This window comes from Bufo gargarizans, chromosome 2 (assembly GCF_014858855.1).
Source record: "Bufo gargarizans isolate SCDJY-AF-19 chromosome 2, ASM1485885v1, whole genome shotgun sequence".
Taxonomy (NCBI): Eukaryota; Metazoa; Chordata; class Amphibia; order Anura; family Bufonidae; genus Bufo; species Bufo gargarizans.
In genome coordinates, this window is record NC_058081.1 from 231,362,717 (window position 1) to 231,381,916 (window position 19,200).

Genomic DNA, 19,200 nt, shown 5'->3' on the forward strand with positions numbered 1-19,200 from the left:
GAAGGAGCTGTCGGCCTCTTGGAGAGGGGCGGCGATTTGTGCACGGGATCAGCTGATTCAGACGAAATGGTTACACAGAGTCTACTATAAACCAGTGAGACTGGTATGCATGCATAAACTTGCTTCAGATACGTGTACAAGGTGTGGAAATGGCAGGGGGACCCTAATGCACATGGTATGGGAGTGTCCGGTTATTGCTGAATTTTGGACGCAGGTACATGACTATCTGGATGCTTGTCTTGGGCTCCCGGCAGTTGTGGCACCTGAAGCTAGTCTGCTAGGTCTTGTTAACGATATTATTCCAACTAAGCATACCAAACCTTTACAGGTTGCTGATGTTTTATGCGAGAAAGTCAATTCTGCTAAACTGGAATCCCCCCAAGAAACCAACATTGTCTCATTGAATCCAGCTTATCAACGCCACATTATCAGTATACAAGTTAACTTACGAAGCTAGGGGCGTACCGGGAAAATTTGGGAAAGTCTGGGATACTTGGAGTGCAAACTCGGTCACTGTGTAATGGGTCTGGAGAAGTTTTTTGAGATGTCCAGGTCACTGCCAGTATGAACGTGTGTGTGGATGGTGAAAGGTCTTAATGGAACAATTCGACTTCATGACAATGATGCTGCTCTATGTGAGGTGAACTACATTATAGTCTTTGCATTTGTGGACATTTTAGTTTTGTATGTAATCCTATTATTTTGCCTGTCTATTGAATGTGATGTTCAAGGTTGTACCTTGTTGAGGGGGTTGTTACCCTATTTAAAGTTTTTTATTTCTGTGAAAATTGAAAAATAAAGCCTTCTAAAAAAAAAACTATAGTGAGAAGTTTGTGGAAGGATATCCAAAACGTTTGACCCAAGTTATACAGTTTAAGGGCAATGGTACCAAATATTAATGAAATGTTTATAAACTTTTGACTTTGCAGAAAGTAATAAAAATGCCTTAAAACATTCTCTCTCATTATTCTGGCATTTGGCAAATAATAATAATTATGGCTAATTAACTAAAAACAGGAAATGTTTATTCTGATTTCATGTCAGATATTGAGAAAAACGTGCATATGTGTCTTTTTATATAGTGTATGTAAACTTCTGGTTTCAAGTGTATTTATAATCAAGCTGAAAGCTCAAGGGGAGTTTCTTTTGCTGCAGCTAAGGGGGCGCGTCTGTCAGGAAGCAGGGGGTGTTACCCCTACTCTGGGACCATGGGCACGGCGCAGGGCACGGGTTCCCCTTCAGCTCGGTAGAACACCTGGTGCCCGAGGTGCGGGTGCACGGCGTGTGCGCAGTACACAGGCTGCTCGCACATTTCCGGGTGCATAGAGTTCCTGCATTATCCGGCTGTCAGGTGTGAGCCTTGCTGAGGGAGATTCCCAGTACACACCTTCCACCTTCCTCGCCTGCCATTGGTTCCTGGGGAGGGTGGTTCCTACCTTCCCTGGCTATAAAGACCTGGCCTGAGCTCTGGTTCATTGCTGAGTTATTCCACCTTATGGTGAACACCTAGCCTCCCTGCAGATCCTTCTATTGCCTGTTGTTTCTTTGTATCCTTCCCGGCTACTGACCCCTGGACTGTCTTCCGCCTTGAACCTTCGCTGCCTGCCTCGACCCGGATTGGACATTGACTACCCCTCTTGGATTATCCCTAAACTTGTACCGCATTCTGGGCTGTCAGCTGCTTACTGCCAGTGGGTTCCTCATCCCACTACTGGCTCCCTGGGAGGTTCGTGACATAATAACTCAGCCTTCACCATGGAACCCGCAAAAGCAGTGGATCCCATGACGGCCATGACCCAGCAACTTAACCTCATGACGCAGGCCTTTCAGGAGATGCAAGCGAGTCATGAGCACCTGCTGCAGAGGGTTGCCACACAGGAGCAGCGCATCGCAGAGCGCACCGCGCTACCACCCTCGCCTCCCCCTACGCCGGCGCGCACCCTGGAAGTGGTCTCTAGCGAGCCGTCAGTCAGCCTCCCTGAGCGGTTTTCAGGAGATCGGAGGAAGTACCGCTCCTTCATCATCTCCTGCGAGCTGTTGTTTTCCCTGAAGCCACGTACATATGCCACGGACTTCGTCAAGGTACGCACGGCAATTTCCTTGCTCTCAGGGCCTCCCCAGACCTGGGCGCACCAACTCCTACTAGCCGATGACCCAGTGCTGGCATCTTGGAAGTCCTTTGCCGCAGCTATGCAAAGACTTTATGATGACCCCCTGCGTTCTTCAACCGCCAGGGGTACCTTGCGCACCCTCCGCCAGGGCAGACGTCCAGTGGAGGATTACATCATGGAATTCCGTGAGGTAGCCCCGGATACGGGCTTGAACGAGGTGGCCTTGATTGACCAATTCCGCATCGGTTTGTCCGAGCAGCTCAAGGATGAGCTCGCCCGCATTGGGGTGCCGGGCTCCTTGGGGGGCCTGATGGACTCAGTAACCCACCTGGATCGCCGCTTCCGGGAAAGACGACAGGAGCGACAACAGACCCCGCCTCTAACGGAGCGCCGGTCGGAACCCTTAAGGCTTCCTGTTCCTGTGGCAGCAGACGGTAACCAGGAGGAGCCGATGCAGATCGGGGCTGTTCGGGGTCCCCTGTCCACGGTGGAGAGAACCAGGAGAAGAACCTTGCATCTGTGTTTATATTGCGCAAAACCGGGCCATTTCCTGAAGGACTGTCCCATCAAACCTCCCGAAGGTAGGCCGGAGACACCCACGGTATGCATTAACCTACCTATGTATAACAACCTGTCTCATCTCACCATCCCTGTTTCCCTGCAGCTGGGCAACAACAATATTGATCTCTCTGCCATCATTGATTCGGGCGCAAGCAGCTGTTTTATGGACAAGGATCTGGCTTCCCAACTAGGCATCCCGTTGCGCCCTAAGAAGAACCCATCCCAGCTGCATCTGGTGGATGGCAGCACCCTAAAGACGGGACCTATCGCCATGGAATCACATCCCTTGTTCCTCCGCATCGGCCTTTACCATTCCGAGAAGATCGTGTGGGACATCGTGCCTTCCCCCTTGTTTCCAGTCATTTTAGGCATCCCCTGGCTTAGGAGACACAACCCCACGATTAACTGGACCTCTGGCTCCATCACCTTCACGCCCCCCTCCGGTTCTCCTGTTCACGCGTCTCCGGCTCCAAGCCCTCCTGCGGTTCTGGGCACCGTTGAACACAGACTACCTGACAAATATCGGGACTATGCAGACGTTTTTGAAAAAAAAGGAGCAGACGCCTTGCCGCCACACAGGCCTTATGATTGCCCCATTGACCTGCTCCCTGGAGCCCCACTGCCGTACGGGCGCTTGTACAATCTGTCCGAACCCGAGACCAGGGCCCTGAAGGACTACATAGAGGGGAGCCTAGCGAAGGGGTTCATCCGTCCCTCGACCTCTCCAGTTGGGGCCGGCATCTTCTTTGTGGGGAAAAAAGATGGGGGTCTCCGGCCCTGTGTCGATTACCGGGCCCTGAACGACATCACCAAGAAAAACCGGTACCCACTCCCTCTCATTCCCGACTTGCTGGACAGAGTCAAGGATGCCCGTTTCTTCACCAAGATCGACCTCCGTGGGGCCTACAATCTGATTCGTGTCAGGGAGGGGGATGAGTGGAAGACAGCATTCCGCTCACGGTTTGGGCACTACGAGTACCTTGTCATGCCCTTCGGGCTCTGTAACGCCCCTGCCACATTTCAGTGCTTCATCAATGACGTCTTCCGTGACCTGTTGGATACCCATGTTGTGGTATATCTGGACGATATCCTTGTCTTCTCCAGATCACTGCCACAACACGAACGGCATGTCAAATCGGTGCTCCAACGTCTGCGGACCCACAGTCTCTATGGCAAGCTTGAAAAAAGCACCTTCGAAGTCTCGTCCATTGAGTTCCTGGGCTACATCCTATCCCCAGGTCGAGTGGAGATGGACCCCAGGAAGATCCAGGCCGTCCAGAATTGGCCTGTCCCCCGCAATCGGCGGATGGTGCAGCAGTTCATTGGTTTTGCCAATTTTTACCGCCGATTCATTCGGAACTTTTCAGCGATCTGCGCTCCCATCACTGCTCTGACCAGGAGCAACACCCTGTTTGAATGGACCCCGAAGGTCCAACAGGCATTCCAGCACCTTAAGAGGCTGTTCACACAGGCACCTATACTGGTACAACCGGACGCCTCTTGCCCGTTTTTTCTGGAGACCGATGCCTCCGAGGGGGCTATCGGGGCTGTTCTCTCCCAGGTCCAAGGGGAGAAGCAGCTTCTCCATCCCGTTGCCTTTTATTCCCGCAAACTCACCGGGGCCGAACGCAACTATGATGTGGGTGAGAGGGAGCTGCTCGCTATCAAGGACGCCCTGGAGGAATGGAGACATTTGCTGGAAGGAGCCGAAAACCCTGTGGTGGTGTACACCGACCATCGCAACCTCGAATATCTCCGCAGTGCCAAGCGACTGCGTCCTCGACAAGCCAGGTGGGCTCTCTTTTTCTCCCGTTTTCGCCTCCAGATTACCTATCGACCGGGATCCAAGAACGGCAAGGCTGATGCCTTGTCCCGTATGTGCTCCTCCGAGGCCGATCCTGCACCTCCGGAACCGATCCTGCCAGCCGCATACTTTCTAGCCACCCAACACTCCTTGATCGAGAGGATCCGACGGGCCAGCATGCCAGCTCCAGAGGAGGCAGCCCATCTGCCAATGAAGCAGGGGCTTTGTTACCACCAACAGTGGATCTACGTCCCAGTCTCCCAGCGACTGCCTGTACTACAGCATCACCATGACCACCCCACAGCAGGCCACCGAGGTAGGCGCAACACCATGGAATGCATCCTACGTCAGTTTTGGTGGCCCTCTTTGGCAGCCGACGTACGCTCCTTCATAGAGTCTTGTTCCGTGTGTGCACTCTACAAACGTCCCACCTCAAAACCTGTTGGGTTATTACAGCCTCTGCCAGTGCCAACCCTTCCATGGCGCAACATAGCCATGGATTTCATTGTGGACTTACCGCCTTCACAAGCCTGTACCACCATCATGGTGGTGGTGGACAGATGTACCAAGATGTCCCACTTCATTCCGACCTCCGGTCTCCCGACGGCCCAAAAAACCTCAGAGTTGTTCCTCCAACACGTGTTCCGGTTGCACGGGCTCCCTGATTCCATCGTCTCAGACCGGGGCTCACAATTCACCTCCCGCTTTTGGACCCAGTTTTGCCGTAGCCTTCATATCACTCGCAGCCTGTCTTCTGCCTATCACCCCCAGTCCAATGGGCAGACCGAAAGGACCAACCAAACTCTCGAACAGTTCCTTCGCTGTTACACATCCCATCTACAAGACGACTGGGTGAGCCATCTCCCCTTCGCGGAATTTTCCTTCAACAATCAGCTTCATTCCTCCACCGGGCTCTCACCATTCTATGCCAACTATGGCTATCATCCCGCAACTCTCCCGGATCTCCCCCTTGATGTCCCAGTGCCTGAAGTGGCTCAACGGCTCCGGCTCCTACGAGAACTGAGGCGGACCCTAACGCAACAACTCCAGGCCGCTCAGCAGCGGCACAAGATGCAGGCAGACCGTAGACGCACAGAATTCCCCAGGTACAAAGACGGGGACAAGGTGTGGCTTTCCACACAGCACCTCAAGCTGTCCTGTCCCTCCCGAAAACTGGGACCCCGTTACCTTGGTCCTTTTGAGATCGTGAGTATGGTCAACAACGTTGCAGCCAAGCTCCAGTTGCCTACTTCCCTGGGAATCCACCCGGTATTCCACGTGTCCTTGTTGAAACCACACCGTGCCAACCCATTCCCGGACCGGGCACCTGCTCCACCACCTCCCATCCAGGTGAATAACGATGATGAGTATGAAGTCCAGGAGATCCTGGACTCCCGCCGCCGGCGTGGGGTCCTGGAGTATCTCATCCACTGGAAGGGGTACGGTCCCGAGGAGCGTTCCTGGGAGCCCTTGGGGAATGTCCATGCGGCCGCCAAGGTGCGGGCGTTCCATCGGGTTCACCCCGAGAGGCCTTCCCAGGGTCGCGTCCGGAGGCCGCTCCTTGGTGGGGGGCTCTGTCAGGAAGCAGGGGGTGTTACCCCTACTCTGGGACCATGGGCACGGCGCAGGGCACGGGTTCCCCTTCAGCTCGGTAGAACACCTGGTGCCCGAGGTGCGGGTGCACGGCGTGTGCGCAGTACACAGGCTGCTCGCACATTTCCGGGTGCATAGAGTTCCTGCATTATCCGGCTGTCAGGTGTGAGCCTTGCTGAGGGAGATTCCCAGTACACACCTTCCACCTTCCTCGCCTGCCATTGGTTCCTGGGGAGGGTGGTTCCTACCTTCCCTGGCTATAAAGACCTGGCCTGAGCTCTGGTTCATTGCTGAGTTATTCCACCTTATGGTGAACACCTAGCCTCCCTGCAGATCCTTCTATTGCCTGTTGTTTCTTTGTATCCTTCCCGGCTACTGACCCCTGGACTGTCTTCCGCCTTGAACCTTCGCTGCCTGCCTCGACCCGGATTGGACATTGACTACCCCTCTTGGATTATCCCTAAACTTGTACCGCATTCTGGGCTGTCAGCTGCTTACTGCCAGTGGGTTCCTCATCCCACTACTGGCTCCCTGGGAGGTTCGTGACAGCGTCTCAGCTCTCGCTATCACGGCCCAGGAGGCGCGTCTCAGCTCTCGCTATCACGGCCCAGGAGGCGCGTCTCAGCTCTCGCTATCACGGCCCAGGAGGCCTAACTTTGTTGTTTTCTGTGAGTTTGGCTGACAATACAAATGGGTTTTCCCCATCTCCACATTTATGGCATATTACTAGTCACAAATGTCAGCTGCAAGTTCCACCTCGGAGACCTGCTCCCATTTCCAAAATGGGGCCCCCTAAGTGAAGGAGAACCCATCGTGCATGTGCAACGTCCTTTCCATTAACTGCTATGAGACTTCTGAAAATAGCCAAGCCATTACTCAGTTATTTTCAGAACTCCCTTAGCAGTGAATGGACTGTGGCCACTACAAGTGGCTGTTCTCCCTCCAGTTCAGGGGCTCAGTTCTGGAGACAAAGCGGGTCGGTCCCACAGTTGGGACCTGCACCTATCTGAGATTTGAGGCATATCCTAGCAATATTTCAACACCCGATATGGGTCAGAGGTGTCTGGCAACGGCCTTCTCCTCCCTCCCCACTGAAAACACATACATGCTCAAAAGAATCAAGTGTGTCAGGAAAGTGGATAGCTATTCAACATGTATGAGCACCTTTATGGGTACATCTGACACTAGAACTGAAATATTAATGATAATTTTAGTTTACAAGATTACGATCAGGTGGAGAAAAGGCTCAGAAATGATTGTTATCAAAAATAAATCTTTATAAAGAAGTAAAACAACATATACACATTCAAGTCACATTATTATGACCACCAGCTAATATCCAGAGTAACCGCTGTGTGCAGCACAGACAGCAACAAGACAGGCTTGGAGTGACTCAAAGTCCTGGTAGGCCATCACAGATATCTGGAGCCATGCTGACTGCAGTGCATCTCACAGCTGCTGGAGGGTGCATGGGAGAGGATCCAAAGAGCGATCAAGGTGATCCCACAGATGCTCAACTGGGTTCAAGTCTGGGGAAATAGGGGTCCAGGGTAGTACTTGGAAGCCTTGGTCATGCTCTTCCAATCAATCTTGGACATTTCTAGCCATGTGACGTCACATTGTCTTACTGGAAGATCCCATCCACCCCAGGGAAGACAATCAGCATGTATGGGTAAATGTGATCTGCAAGGATGTATTCATAATTAAATCAGTTGAGAGAGCCTTCCACATGGATGAGAGGGCCTAAAGACCAAGACCAGAACGCTGCCACCACCAGCTTGTGTTCTTCCGGCAATGGTTTCAGAGCGTGTTCTCTAATGTTTATCGCTTTACACGCCAACGTCCATCCATTCTATGAAGCAGAAAATGTGACTCATTGGACAAGGCAACCCTTTACCAATCAATGGAGGTTTAATTGCGATACTGCTGCAAAAATTCAAGACTTTTCTGCTGATGAAACTTTAACAGAGGTGCAATGACTATACGTCTTCTTCAGAGCCCCATACGCAGTAGACATATGTCTGGTAGCCCTCTGGTTCATTTTGGCCGTGAGTTGCTTCACTTTATGGCATCTGCCTTCCTAGCCAATGTTTTCCTCTAACATCAATAGCACATGGTGCTCCACAGTTTTCACTCCACTCATTCACAATTGTACCATTTGTCCACTCACCATACACTTTCACCACAGCAGCAAACATCTCACAAACTGCACACTTTCAGAAATACTGTCACCCTTGGCCTGAAAGCCAGTAATCATCCCTTTTTGCATCTCTTCTAAATCAGCCCTTTTACCCATGACCACAGTGAGTGATAAGTGTGCAGACAGCCTATCACACATGTTATATACTCATCAAGATAGCTCACCACGTGACTTCCTTCATGAGCTACATACTGCCAACGTATAAAGTAGGACGTGGTCATAATAATGAGACTCGGCTGTGTAATCTCAAACACGTAGTACCTAAGGTTGTTTTACCTGAATTTGAGTTATGGAGTCTTCATTATTGTCATCTTCTGTTACCTCTGTAGTAGCTGTCATGGTCACCTCAAAGCTCTGGTCATGTTCTGACACTAAATGAAAATAAGTAAAGAACATTTGTGATAGACTAAGGATATATAAATATAACAAATTGCATATCATTTTATACATGTCACCTTTCAAAGGCTGGGAGTTAGACAGCAATTAACAGTCAGTCTCTGAAGTTGATATGTTGGAAGCAAGAAAATGGGCAATTGCAAGGATATGAGGAAATTTGAATGGGGTCAAATTGTGATGTCTAGAAGATTGGAACAGAACATCTAAGAAACCGCAGGGCTCGTGGAGAGTTCCCTGTAAGCAGTGGTTGGTCCAAGGAAGGACAACCAGCAACAGAGCCATAAGTGACCAAGGCTGATTTATGCTTGTGTGCAGCCGAGGCTAGCCCATCTGGGAACTTGTCATTACTTGGGGGCTGCTAAACCTTCAGCATACCTTTATGCAGCTGGGTTTTTAGCTTTCTTCCGTAAAGTATAATTTTTTTTCCAGTGATCCTGCATGAGCCAAACTTCTAATGTATATAGCCAGTTTATCTCGTCTTAAAAGTGAAAATGTCAGTGGGACTATGATTCACTTTCAGTATTTGCTTAACTGGACCATTGGCCACCAGATGCTTCTACACTAAACCTCATCTCTGAACCTCGTGGACCCCACAGTTGTGATGGTAGGAATAGGATAGCAATGTTATGTGGATACACACCTGAATTTTCAGGTTTGAATGAATATTAGTGACGTACAGTTAGCGTGTATGCCAAATAAAGCTCCCAACCTACATGCCAAGTCTATCTATCGGCCTCCATTCATCTGAAGAAGGTGGAAAGAGTGTTCTTTTAGTCTCTGTCTGGCTGGTATACCACCAAAAAGGTATAGTATCCAGCTCTATATATTTTTTTAGAATGAGATTTCACTGGCGTATGTACATCAAATAGACACTGAAGACATGATTTGAATGGAGCCTTGAACAAATGTTTCCCTGTATCGGATCAGGAAAGAGAAATCACTCTTACCATTTTGAGGACAATGGAGGATTAAATTTCCATCCAGATCCTGTGTGAGTGTGAGAGCGCTCCTTGTGCTTTGTACTTTCACTGATCCAGACTCGTCTTCAGCTGTGCTCATACTCAACCTGCAGAATAAAAAACAAGTCAGAGATCACGCTCAAACCGAATGCACTAATTCAACAGGCATCATGTATGTAAAACAAGTCAATTCGTAGGATGGTAGGCTTTATGGCAATGCATGAACTCTTTACCTGATTGATAGGCCTCCACATGTCTAAATTCATGTGTATTCCCAATTACAGACACATTTTAAAGTGAAAATAATTATTTTTTCTTAACCAGTAAAAAAAAAAGAGTAAAGGTAGCATTAAAGGACCACTGAACCCAGAATCCAAACAAAAAAAGAACAACCAACAAAACCTAACATGATCTCCTTATGTGTTATATCGTCAGATATCACAATTGCAGACCATGAAAAATACAAAAGAAGAGCAGAGCATTGTTCTCTCAGGCTGCAGCCATGCATTCTCCCCCCTCCTATCCTAGTAAACATGACCTAAGAAGTTTAGGAGGAGGGGACAGAGTTTAGTATGACACATATTTTGTCTACAGAGTGAGTGTGGCTGTTTTGTTAGAAGGAAACTCTTAGTAATAATACAAAGCAGACTGGGCAATGGTGCCAGTCATAGTCCCATCAGTACCAGCTGTAGTGTATACATAGTATCAGCCATAGTATATACAGCGGAATAGCTAATCTGCCCATTTACGCAGTGATAGTTATTCCCTTTACTGCATAATTGTGCAGATTTGCCCTTCAGCAGCTTTGGAAAGCTGGGAAACATGTATGTGGTATATATTCATGGGTGTATAGTGTATACAGAATGTATATACCAGGTGTGGCCTCCATTACATCTCTGCAGAGGTTGTTAACCAGCTTTCCCAATTCCTGCTAAATTCCAAATTTACCTAGTTATGTAGTGATAAATCCCTTCACATAGCTAGACCAACTTGCCACACAGGGTTGTGAAAAAGCTGGGCTACAAAAAAAAGCTGAGTAAAAAATCCAAATGACAAATCCTCCAAGCTGTAGCAAGGCCAGGCTGAGTTGTCATTCAGGGTTCCAGGAAAGCCAAGTAGCACATTATGTGGAGTTGTAAGAGGGACTGCTAATAGGGTTTCATTAAAAAAGTATACTTTGAAGGCTATATACACCTTTGGGGTCAATTTATTTTTATTGCATTGCACTCATTTTGAGCTAAAAATAATTTTTTTAAGTTGGTCATTAAAAATATGGCGTCCTTTTTTCTGTACAGAGCTGAGATGCTCTAGTTGCACCGTTAGGATTTTCTGTATTTTCTGTCAGATCAGGAGAAGACTCCTTATCCCTGCTCTCTGACCTTATAAACACTCATTATAACTCAGTTCTTATCTTACTGATAAGAATGTGGCTTAAAGGGAACATGTCACCTGGATTTTGTGTATAGAGCTGAGGACATGGGTTTCTAGATGGCCGCTAGCACATCCGCAATGCCCAGTCCCCATAGCTCTGTGTGCTTTTATTGTGTAAAAAATACGATTTGATACATATACAAATTAACCTGAGAGGGAGGGTCATTTATCAAACTGGTGTAAAGTAGAACTGGCTTAGTTGCCCATAGCAACCAATCAGATTCCACCTTTCGTTTTGGACAGCTCCTTTGGAAAAATGAAAGGTGGAATCTGATTGGTTGCTATGGGCAACTAAGCCAGTTCTACTTTACACCAGTTTGATAAATGACCCCCAAGGTTTATTAGATGGCCAGAACAACGTGAAAGTGAAAGTACCAGTCACACAGCTAGAAAAACAGTTAACTCTTTGTCACAGAACAGTTCAATATTTTTAATAAAGGCCAACTGAAAAAATGATTTTTAGCCGAAAATGAGTAACATGCAATCATAAAAAAAATGCTTCCGAAGGTGTACATAACTATATTAGTGCCATCTCACTGCGTGCCGCTGTTAATGAGAGAAAATAACTTTTATAATATGCAAATAAGACTTTAGGAGCGGGGGGGGGGGGTTTCTCCTGCTCCTAGAGGCTCCGTTTTCCCACCTCTGGCCACGCCCTGCTACACTTGATTGACAGGGCTAGGCAGGCTCATTTGCATATTATAAACGTTTTTTTTTCTCAATAACGGCAGCACGCAGTGAGATGGCACTAATATAGTTATGTTCAGCTGACATTAGCACATCACTAATGTCACAGCCAGGTTAGTGGCCCTCTCCTGAACTTTCTGTTGAGAGTGTGAGTGTGTGAGGTGCACCTAGCCGTTCTGTAGCCGAAGATGGAGAGGACTAGGAGAAGGTGAAAGTTCTTTGCAAGATCGCTCCTAAACTTCTTTTGACAGCAGTTTGGGGCGCACCTTGTAGACATTGCTATATGTGCACTATGCATTATGCATTTATGTGTTTCAGGGTTTAGTGTCCCTTTCTAGAAGAAATTCCATTGACTGTTCTATAGGGCCTGCAAAAATCCATGTTCTCTGCAGAAACCACCTCATTCAGATGAAAGAAACTCATTTTCACAAATCTACAGCATATATTTATCCCTGAAGTTTTTTCTGCGTGGATTTTGACGTCGGTTTCACTGAATTTCTGCACCAAAATCTTAATTTGTTACTGGCTTATTTTTATGGGGATTTGCTTCAGATTTCACCATTCGAATTGCGAAGAGTAAAATCTGCACTAAAAATCCACATAAACAATTGACATGCTGCAGATTTCAATATCTGCACCATAGGCTAATTTCCACATGGAAAATTTCGGTACCAGGTACACGAGATTTTGAAAATCTCATAGGTTTAGCTGGTACTGGATTATCCAGCAGATTTTCTACACAAAAAAATCCTTGCAGATATACACTAAGGATACGTCCACACGTGACCAAAACAATGAGGATATGCTGTAAAAGGATGAGAAACAACTCATCCACACGCTGCGTAAAATATAACGCAGTATAAATTTACCCGCGATACAAATGTGACATGTGCAGCATGCCAATTTATGCTGCGGATCTTCACCGCAACGGAAAGGGTGAAACCCACAGCCATTTCTGCAGCACAAAAACATGTAATTCATGTGTTTTTTGTCGCCTGATTGTGGCATAAACCCAGGGGTGCACCACCCATGAGGCCAGGTGAGGCGATCGCCTCAGGCAGCACCAGGTAGGGGCAAGAGGGGGAGGCTGAAGGCCCATGGCCTAAAGGGAAGGGGTTAGGTTAAGAAATTGGCATTAGGGAGGGGGGGCTGTTTCAGTTTTCACCTCAGGCAACAGAACGGCTAGGTGCACCCCTGTGTAAACCGCAGCAGAATTTTCTGACTACTACGTCCGGATGTGCCCTAAGGGTACATCCACATGGGACTGAAAACACAACAGAACAGTCAACTATGGAGCCACAACATTGCTGCAAAAACCACATGCATATTGGTACTCGCCGCAGTAATGACAGTGGATGCCACTCTCCCCATTGCAAAGGGTGAAACCCGCTGCATACACGGACATGCTGAGATTTCAGATCCACACCGCAGGTCACTGTAGGCTATGGATTCTTTAGGCCGTGCCCACTAAACCTCTGTCTAATGTCCCACTGTCGAAGAGAATTAAACTAGGAAGCGCAGTCTCCGAATTCTCTGTTTTACAAGATCGCTCTCATTTATGGGAGTTCCCAGATCTGGTGAGCAAGTATGCATGCTGGGGGTTGTAATTTCACAACAGCTGGTACAACCCCTCACCGGTTGCTCCCTCTTATAAAGCTCCATAGCAGCAGGGTCTCTCTACGGTTTCTATTTGGAAACATGTAGACAGGGCTGCTGTGCACATCTACACAAGCGTCCCACACACACTTTAGCCATGATTGACAGCTTTTTCCATTCCATGATGAGGTAGAGGAACCAACAGGCTGCTGACCGAGCAGTGTATGTGATAAATCTGATTTATCCCTCAGCATCCTCGTGACAGATCTGATTTTCCCTCAATGTCCTGGTGACAGATCTGATTTATCCCTAAAAATCCTGATGACAGATCTGATTTATCCCTAAAAATCCTGATGACAGATCTGATTTATCCCTAAAAATCCTGATGACAGATCTGATTTATCCCAAACATCCTGATGACAGATCTGATTTATCCCCAACCTCCTGATGACAGATCTGATTTATTCCTCAACGTCCTGATGACAGATCTGATTTATCCCTAAAAATCCTGGTGACATCTGATTTATCCCTCAACGTTCTGATGACAGATCTGCTTTATCGGCAATGTCCTGATGACAGATTAGATTTATCCCCAACATCTTGGTGACATCTGATTTATCCCCAACATCTTGGTGACATCTGATTTATCCCTCAACGTCTTGATGACAGATCTGCTTTATCCTCAACACCCTGATGACAGATCTGATTTATCCCTCAACGTCCTGGTGACAGATCTGATTTATCCCTAAAAATCCTGATGACAGATCTGATTTATCCCTAAAAATCCTGATGACAGATCTGATTTATCCCAAACATCCTGATGACAGATCTGATTTATCCCAAACATCCTGATGACAGATCTGATTTATCACAAACATCCTGATGACAGATCTGATTTATCCCTCAATGGCCTGGTGACAGATCTGATTTATCCCTCAATGTCCTGGTGACAGATCTGATTTATCCCTCAATGTCCTGGTGACAGATCTGATTTATCTCTCAACGTCCTGGTGACAGATCTGATTTATCCTCAATGTCCTGGTGACAGATCTGATTTATCCCTCAATGTCCTGGTGACAGATCTGATTTATCCCTCAATGTCCTGGTGACAGATCTGATTTTTCCCTCAACGTCCTGGTGACAGATCTGATTTATCCCTCAATGTCCTGGTGATAGATCTGATTTATCCCTCAATGTCCTGATGACAGATCTGATTTATTCCTCAATGTCCTGGTGACAGATCCGATAGGTCATCAGTATCTGATCGGTGGAGATCTGACGCACAGGACCCCTGCCCATGAGCTGTTTGAGAGGGCAGCGGCGCGCCTGTGAACGTCGCAGCCTTCCCTATGCTTTTCCTATGCCGAGTGACGTTCATGTGTCACGTGTCCTAAGAGCAGCTCAGCCCTATTCAAGTACAAAAATCCTGGAAAACACTTTTAAGAAGAGAAATATTCATTTCATGAGCATAAAAATTTACTTGTAAGTAAAGTTCTGGTCAAACAGTTCCTCGATGCTCAGCTTCCTAGAGCCCTGTAAGAGTAGCTTCATGGACATCCACATGAGGGAAACGCTGTGGATATGTGCAGCAACGCTTTACAGTACCAACCAGATGGATGTGATTGGAGATATCTCATCTACATCCTGCGGTGCGGATTTTCACCCGCTGCGATGTATAGGATTGGACGTGCCCTTACAATCACCTGCAGTTTGGAGTGGCACTATGGTTTAAAGGGGCTGTCCCGTGACAACTTACCCCCTATCCACATGGTTAAACGGGGCAGAAGACACCTATAAGTGTCTGTTGCTCCATCCAAATGGGGAACCCGGGGGCGAGCCCCCCGATCAGACACTTATCCGATGTTGTCACGGGACAACCCCTTAGACGGTAGGTAGGCACAGCTTTGCCACACACACCATTTCAAATTCTGACACCTGCTTCTCAGTTGCTCCTCAGCAGCAGCCAATTACAGTAGGCTTTTCTAAGGAGAATCTGGTGGCACACTGATGCCCATGCTGTATGCCAGGCCAGTAAAAAAAAAAAGATGCTGCTGACATCTGGCACATCATTGGGGCCTACTGACTATAGAGGGGGAGCTGACGGGGCCGTAGCAGTCAGACTCCCACCCATGGAGAAGTCATCCGTCTGGGTACCACCAGCTCCTGACTACTCCTCCTTTAGGTGTGACAGGTGGGGCGCCCCGCCAGCAGTGCGGACGTGCAGAAGCCGGGGGCGCCCTCACTCATCACCGCCTGCCTGTCATAGGGCCGGGCCTCATACTCACTTCCTGTTTTCAGTCCGGGCACTTGGCGAACAGGATGGAGGCTCCGAGATACCAGGATGCAGGAACACAGCAGCACACACAGGCAGGCGAGCAGCTGGGAGGGGGTCACGTGGTCGGAAGGGGAGGGGCTTATCCCCGATAGAAGTCTGTGGACTGGAGACTGAGAAAGTGCAGGACGGTGAGAGGGAGCAGTCTCCTCTGTGTGGTGTCATGCTCAGGATAGGTGTAATGTCTGATCACAGGGGCCCAGCAAGAGCACAGGAGAACTTTGGATGGAGCAGGGACCAAGCTGGCACCCTGCTATTCTTCTGGGACTGATTGAAATCGTTTTTTGCTGCCTCAGTCAGTCAGGGACAGGACTCATCTCAGGTTAATTTGCATATGGATAAAAAAAAAAATTTACACAATAAAGGCCGAATGCACACGGCCGTGTTCTGTGGCCGAGAGCGGTCCGTGGTAACACGGCCTGGATTCCTGTTCAGAGCAGGAGCGCACGGCGTCATTGGTTGGTATGACGCCGTGTGCTTCATGCCGCTGCTGTACAGTATGTATTACCTTACAGCAGCGGCATGAAGCGCATGGCGTCATACCAACCAATGACGCCGTGCGCTCCTGCTCTGAACAGGAATCCAGGCCGTGTTACCACGGACCGCTCTCGGCCGCGGAACACGCCCGTGTGCATCCGGCCAAAAGCATACAGAGCTATGGGGACTGGGTATTGCGGATGTGCTAGCGGCCATCTAGCAACCCATGTCCTGTATACACAAAATCCCAGTGACAGGTTCCCTTTAAGATCTCCCCATTCTACTGTTTATTGGGGTCCCAGCAGTAGGGGGTTCTGTACCAGGACCTGTTGCATGGTCCGCCGGTCTCTTCCTCTGCGCTAGTTGTGGCTTTGTGTTTTTATAAATTGTAGAGACGTGTTAACATTTGTTTGTTTGCTTGTAGGCTGGTGTGGATGGAAGATGTAGGACTCCATGATAAGAGGACCCCACAGTGATATCACTATATGGCCTCACCCTTGTAGGCTCATATGGATGGAAGATGTAGGACTCCATGATAAGAGGACCCCACAGTGATATCACTATATGGCCTCACGCTGGTAGGCTCGTATGGATGGAAGATGTAGGACTCCGTGATAAGGAGCCCACAGTGATATCACTATATGGTCTCATGCTTGTAGGCTAGTATGGATGGAAGACGTAGGACTCCATGATAAGAGGACCCCACAGTGATATCACTATATGGCCTCACGCTTGTAGGCTCATATGGATGGAAGATGTAGGACTCCATGATAAGAAGACCCCACACCGATATCACTATATGGCCTCACGCTTGTAGGCTAGTATGGATTGAAGATGTAGGACTCCATGATAAAAAGGACCCCACACCGATATCACTATATGGCCTCACGCTTATAGGCTTGTATGGATAGAAGAAGTAGGACTCCGTGATGAGAGGACCCCACAACAATATCACTATATGGTCTCATGCCAAACCACGGATCTTCAAAATACGGATGCTGGCCGTGTGCAGGCTAATGTTGATCGCAAATATTCTAATTGCAAATTTTTATAGCGAATATCGGTACTTCAAGAATTTGCGAAAATCTAGAATATAGTGCTATATATTCGTAATCGCGAATATTCTATTTTTATTTTATTTTTTTCATTTTTTTTTATCAGTACTACTGCTTTTTGCTTGTGGGCCAATGAGAAGGCTGCAATATCTTTGTCTGAGCTTAGCAACATCCCTAGCAACCAATAGAAAGTCTCCTACCCCTTACTATATAAGAACCTCCCCAGCAGCCATTGTATGCAGTTCTGAGAGAGAGACAGCAGTGTCATTGCTGTGCTCTGTGCTTTGCTGTGTCATTACATTAGATAGATAGTTAGCTTTTATATATATATATATATATATATATATATATATTACAGATAGTGGGAGATGGGAGATAGTCAGTGTAGGTTAGCTAGTGATATAGTGTAGCTGATAAGTTCCAGTGCAGGGCGCTGACCTGCGCCTAGTTTGTGACCGATGAACATGGCTAACCTCCGGCACTCCAGCTGTGGTAAAACTGCAACTCCCAAGATGCATATATAAAAAAATGCCCAACCAGCGAGGGTAAGTGAATAAAGCTCGCTAGCTACCACAGTTATGGATATGTATAGAAGAGGAGGTAGCGTTTAATAAGACTTAACGTTTAATAAGTTTACAAGTAAAATATATGGACAAACACATAAATCAAAAAAGTGTGCACACCAAAAACGTGTCACAAACAACAAACACATAAATAGTCACAATAGGCAACCACAAGACTATGGTTAGACCCATGTGAACAGGGTAACACTGTATCCCACCGCAGGTATAAATTCCACAGAAATATAAAAATATAAACGGGAACAGTCTTACCAGTGGGTGACGCTCATCTGGGTATGGTGGCACAGTCCCAAGAGTCAGTGTTACCTGGTGGAGCAGCGTCCAAGCGAGGATCACTGTCCCTACACACCCCTGCCAGGCCTATAGAGCCCTATGACCCGGCTAGGGGTCGCACGACCGGGGGCTGATCCTACAGTGATGGACTCCCAAAATGACCCTAACTAGGGGTACACAGTAGATGAATTTGCGGTCATGCGCAAGATCCCTACGCGTTTCGTCAATTAATTAGAGTCCCAGACTCATCAGGGGATCAGGGGACAGCATGGGAGGGAGTGTATCCTCATCGGCTGATGTCACATACAGACAATCCCCATGCTAATGGAAAAGATGTTGCAGCAATGACCTAGAACTAAAGAGGGGACCTAGTAAGGGCTACTGAGCAGCGTGTCGCTAATATGAAACAGGCCCTATTCCCAGATAATGGGGGTCCCTTGGTCCTGGTCAAAGCAAAAAGAGGGGGCAACGTATGGCGCTTCCCTGTGCACGTGTGGCGGCAGTCGGCTTGTATCGCCGTCCACACTTTAAATGTGCGTCCTAATGCGCGCTAGCCCCGCCCCCCTGGGGCGTGGATACATGTGACATCACCATCACATGATCGGCCTAACCAGGGGGGGGCGTGTATGGGGGCGCGGCTAGCCCTGACGTGCTGATGATGCCGTGTTGGGAACGGCTACAGGGCACGTCACAGAAAAGGGGCGGTTACTCCAGCAGGAGTGTGCACAGCCCATCGGGCAGAAGAGAGGACTTAAAAGGCTGGGTAATACCTACAAGCGGTAGCAGATCTTAGGATAGGTTGAGGTTAGAGGTCTGTTATAAACAATATGTATATGAGAATAGATGAAAGCTGGCAGAACCGCCGATCTGACAGCAGTACATAAGTACATCAAAAGTATATAGGCAGAGAAGAAGCATTAGATTAATTCATCCACAGCATGAAGGATTATGTGCACAGACGGTATGACAAAGACATATTGACCAGATGCTGTGTTGTATAGTGAGCATAGGGGGGGGGGGGGAAAGTATATATATATATCAATTAGATAAAGCATCCAAAACTCAGCTGTTCATTGAGTCCATTGGGGCTGGGGGTATTTAATTTATATATCCACCAGGTCTCCCTCTGCAGGATGCGTTTATC

The 19,200-nt window shown here is 48.0% G+C and overlaps 1 protein-coding gene across 1 annotated transcript in view; it reads right to left on the bottom strand.

The window, feature by feature from the left end:
• The window catches only part of DMTF1 (cyclin D binding myb like transcription factor 1), a 58,693-nt gene extending 42,967 nt beyond the window's left edge, over positions 1 to 15,726 (bottom strand). Inside the window, exons 1-3 of the mRNA XM_044280109.1 lie at positions 15,624 to 15,726; positions 9,613 to 9,731; positions 8,546 to 8,640 (exon numbers count right to left, since the gene is read on the bottom strand). Coding sequence (XP_044136044.1) covers positions 8,546 to 8,640; positions 9,613 to 9,724 — 207 coding nt within the window. The 5' untranslated portion in view covers positions 9,725 to 9,731; positions 15,624 to 15,726. The remainder of the gene's footprint in view (positions 1 to 8,545; positions 8,641 to 9,612; positions 9,732 to 15,623) is intronic.
• Positions 15,727 to 19,200: the final 3,474 nt, after the last annotated feature.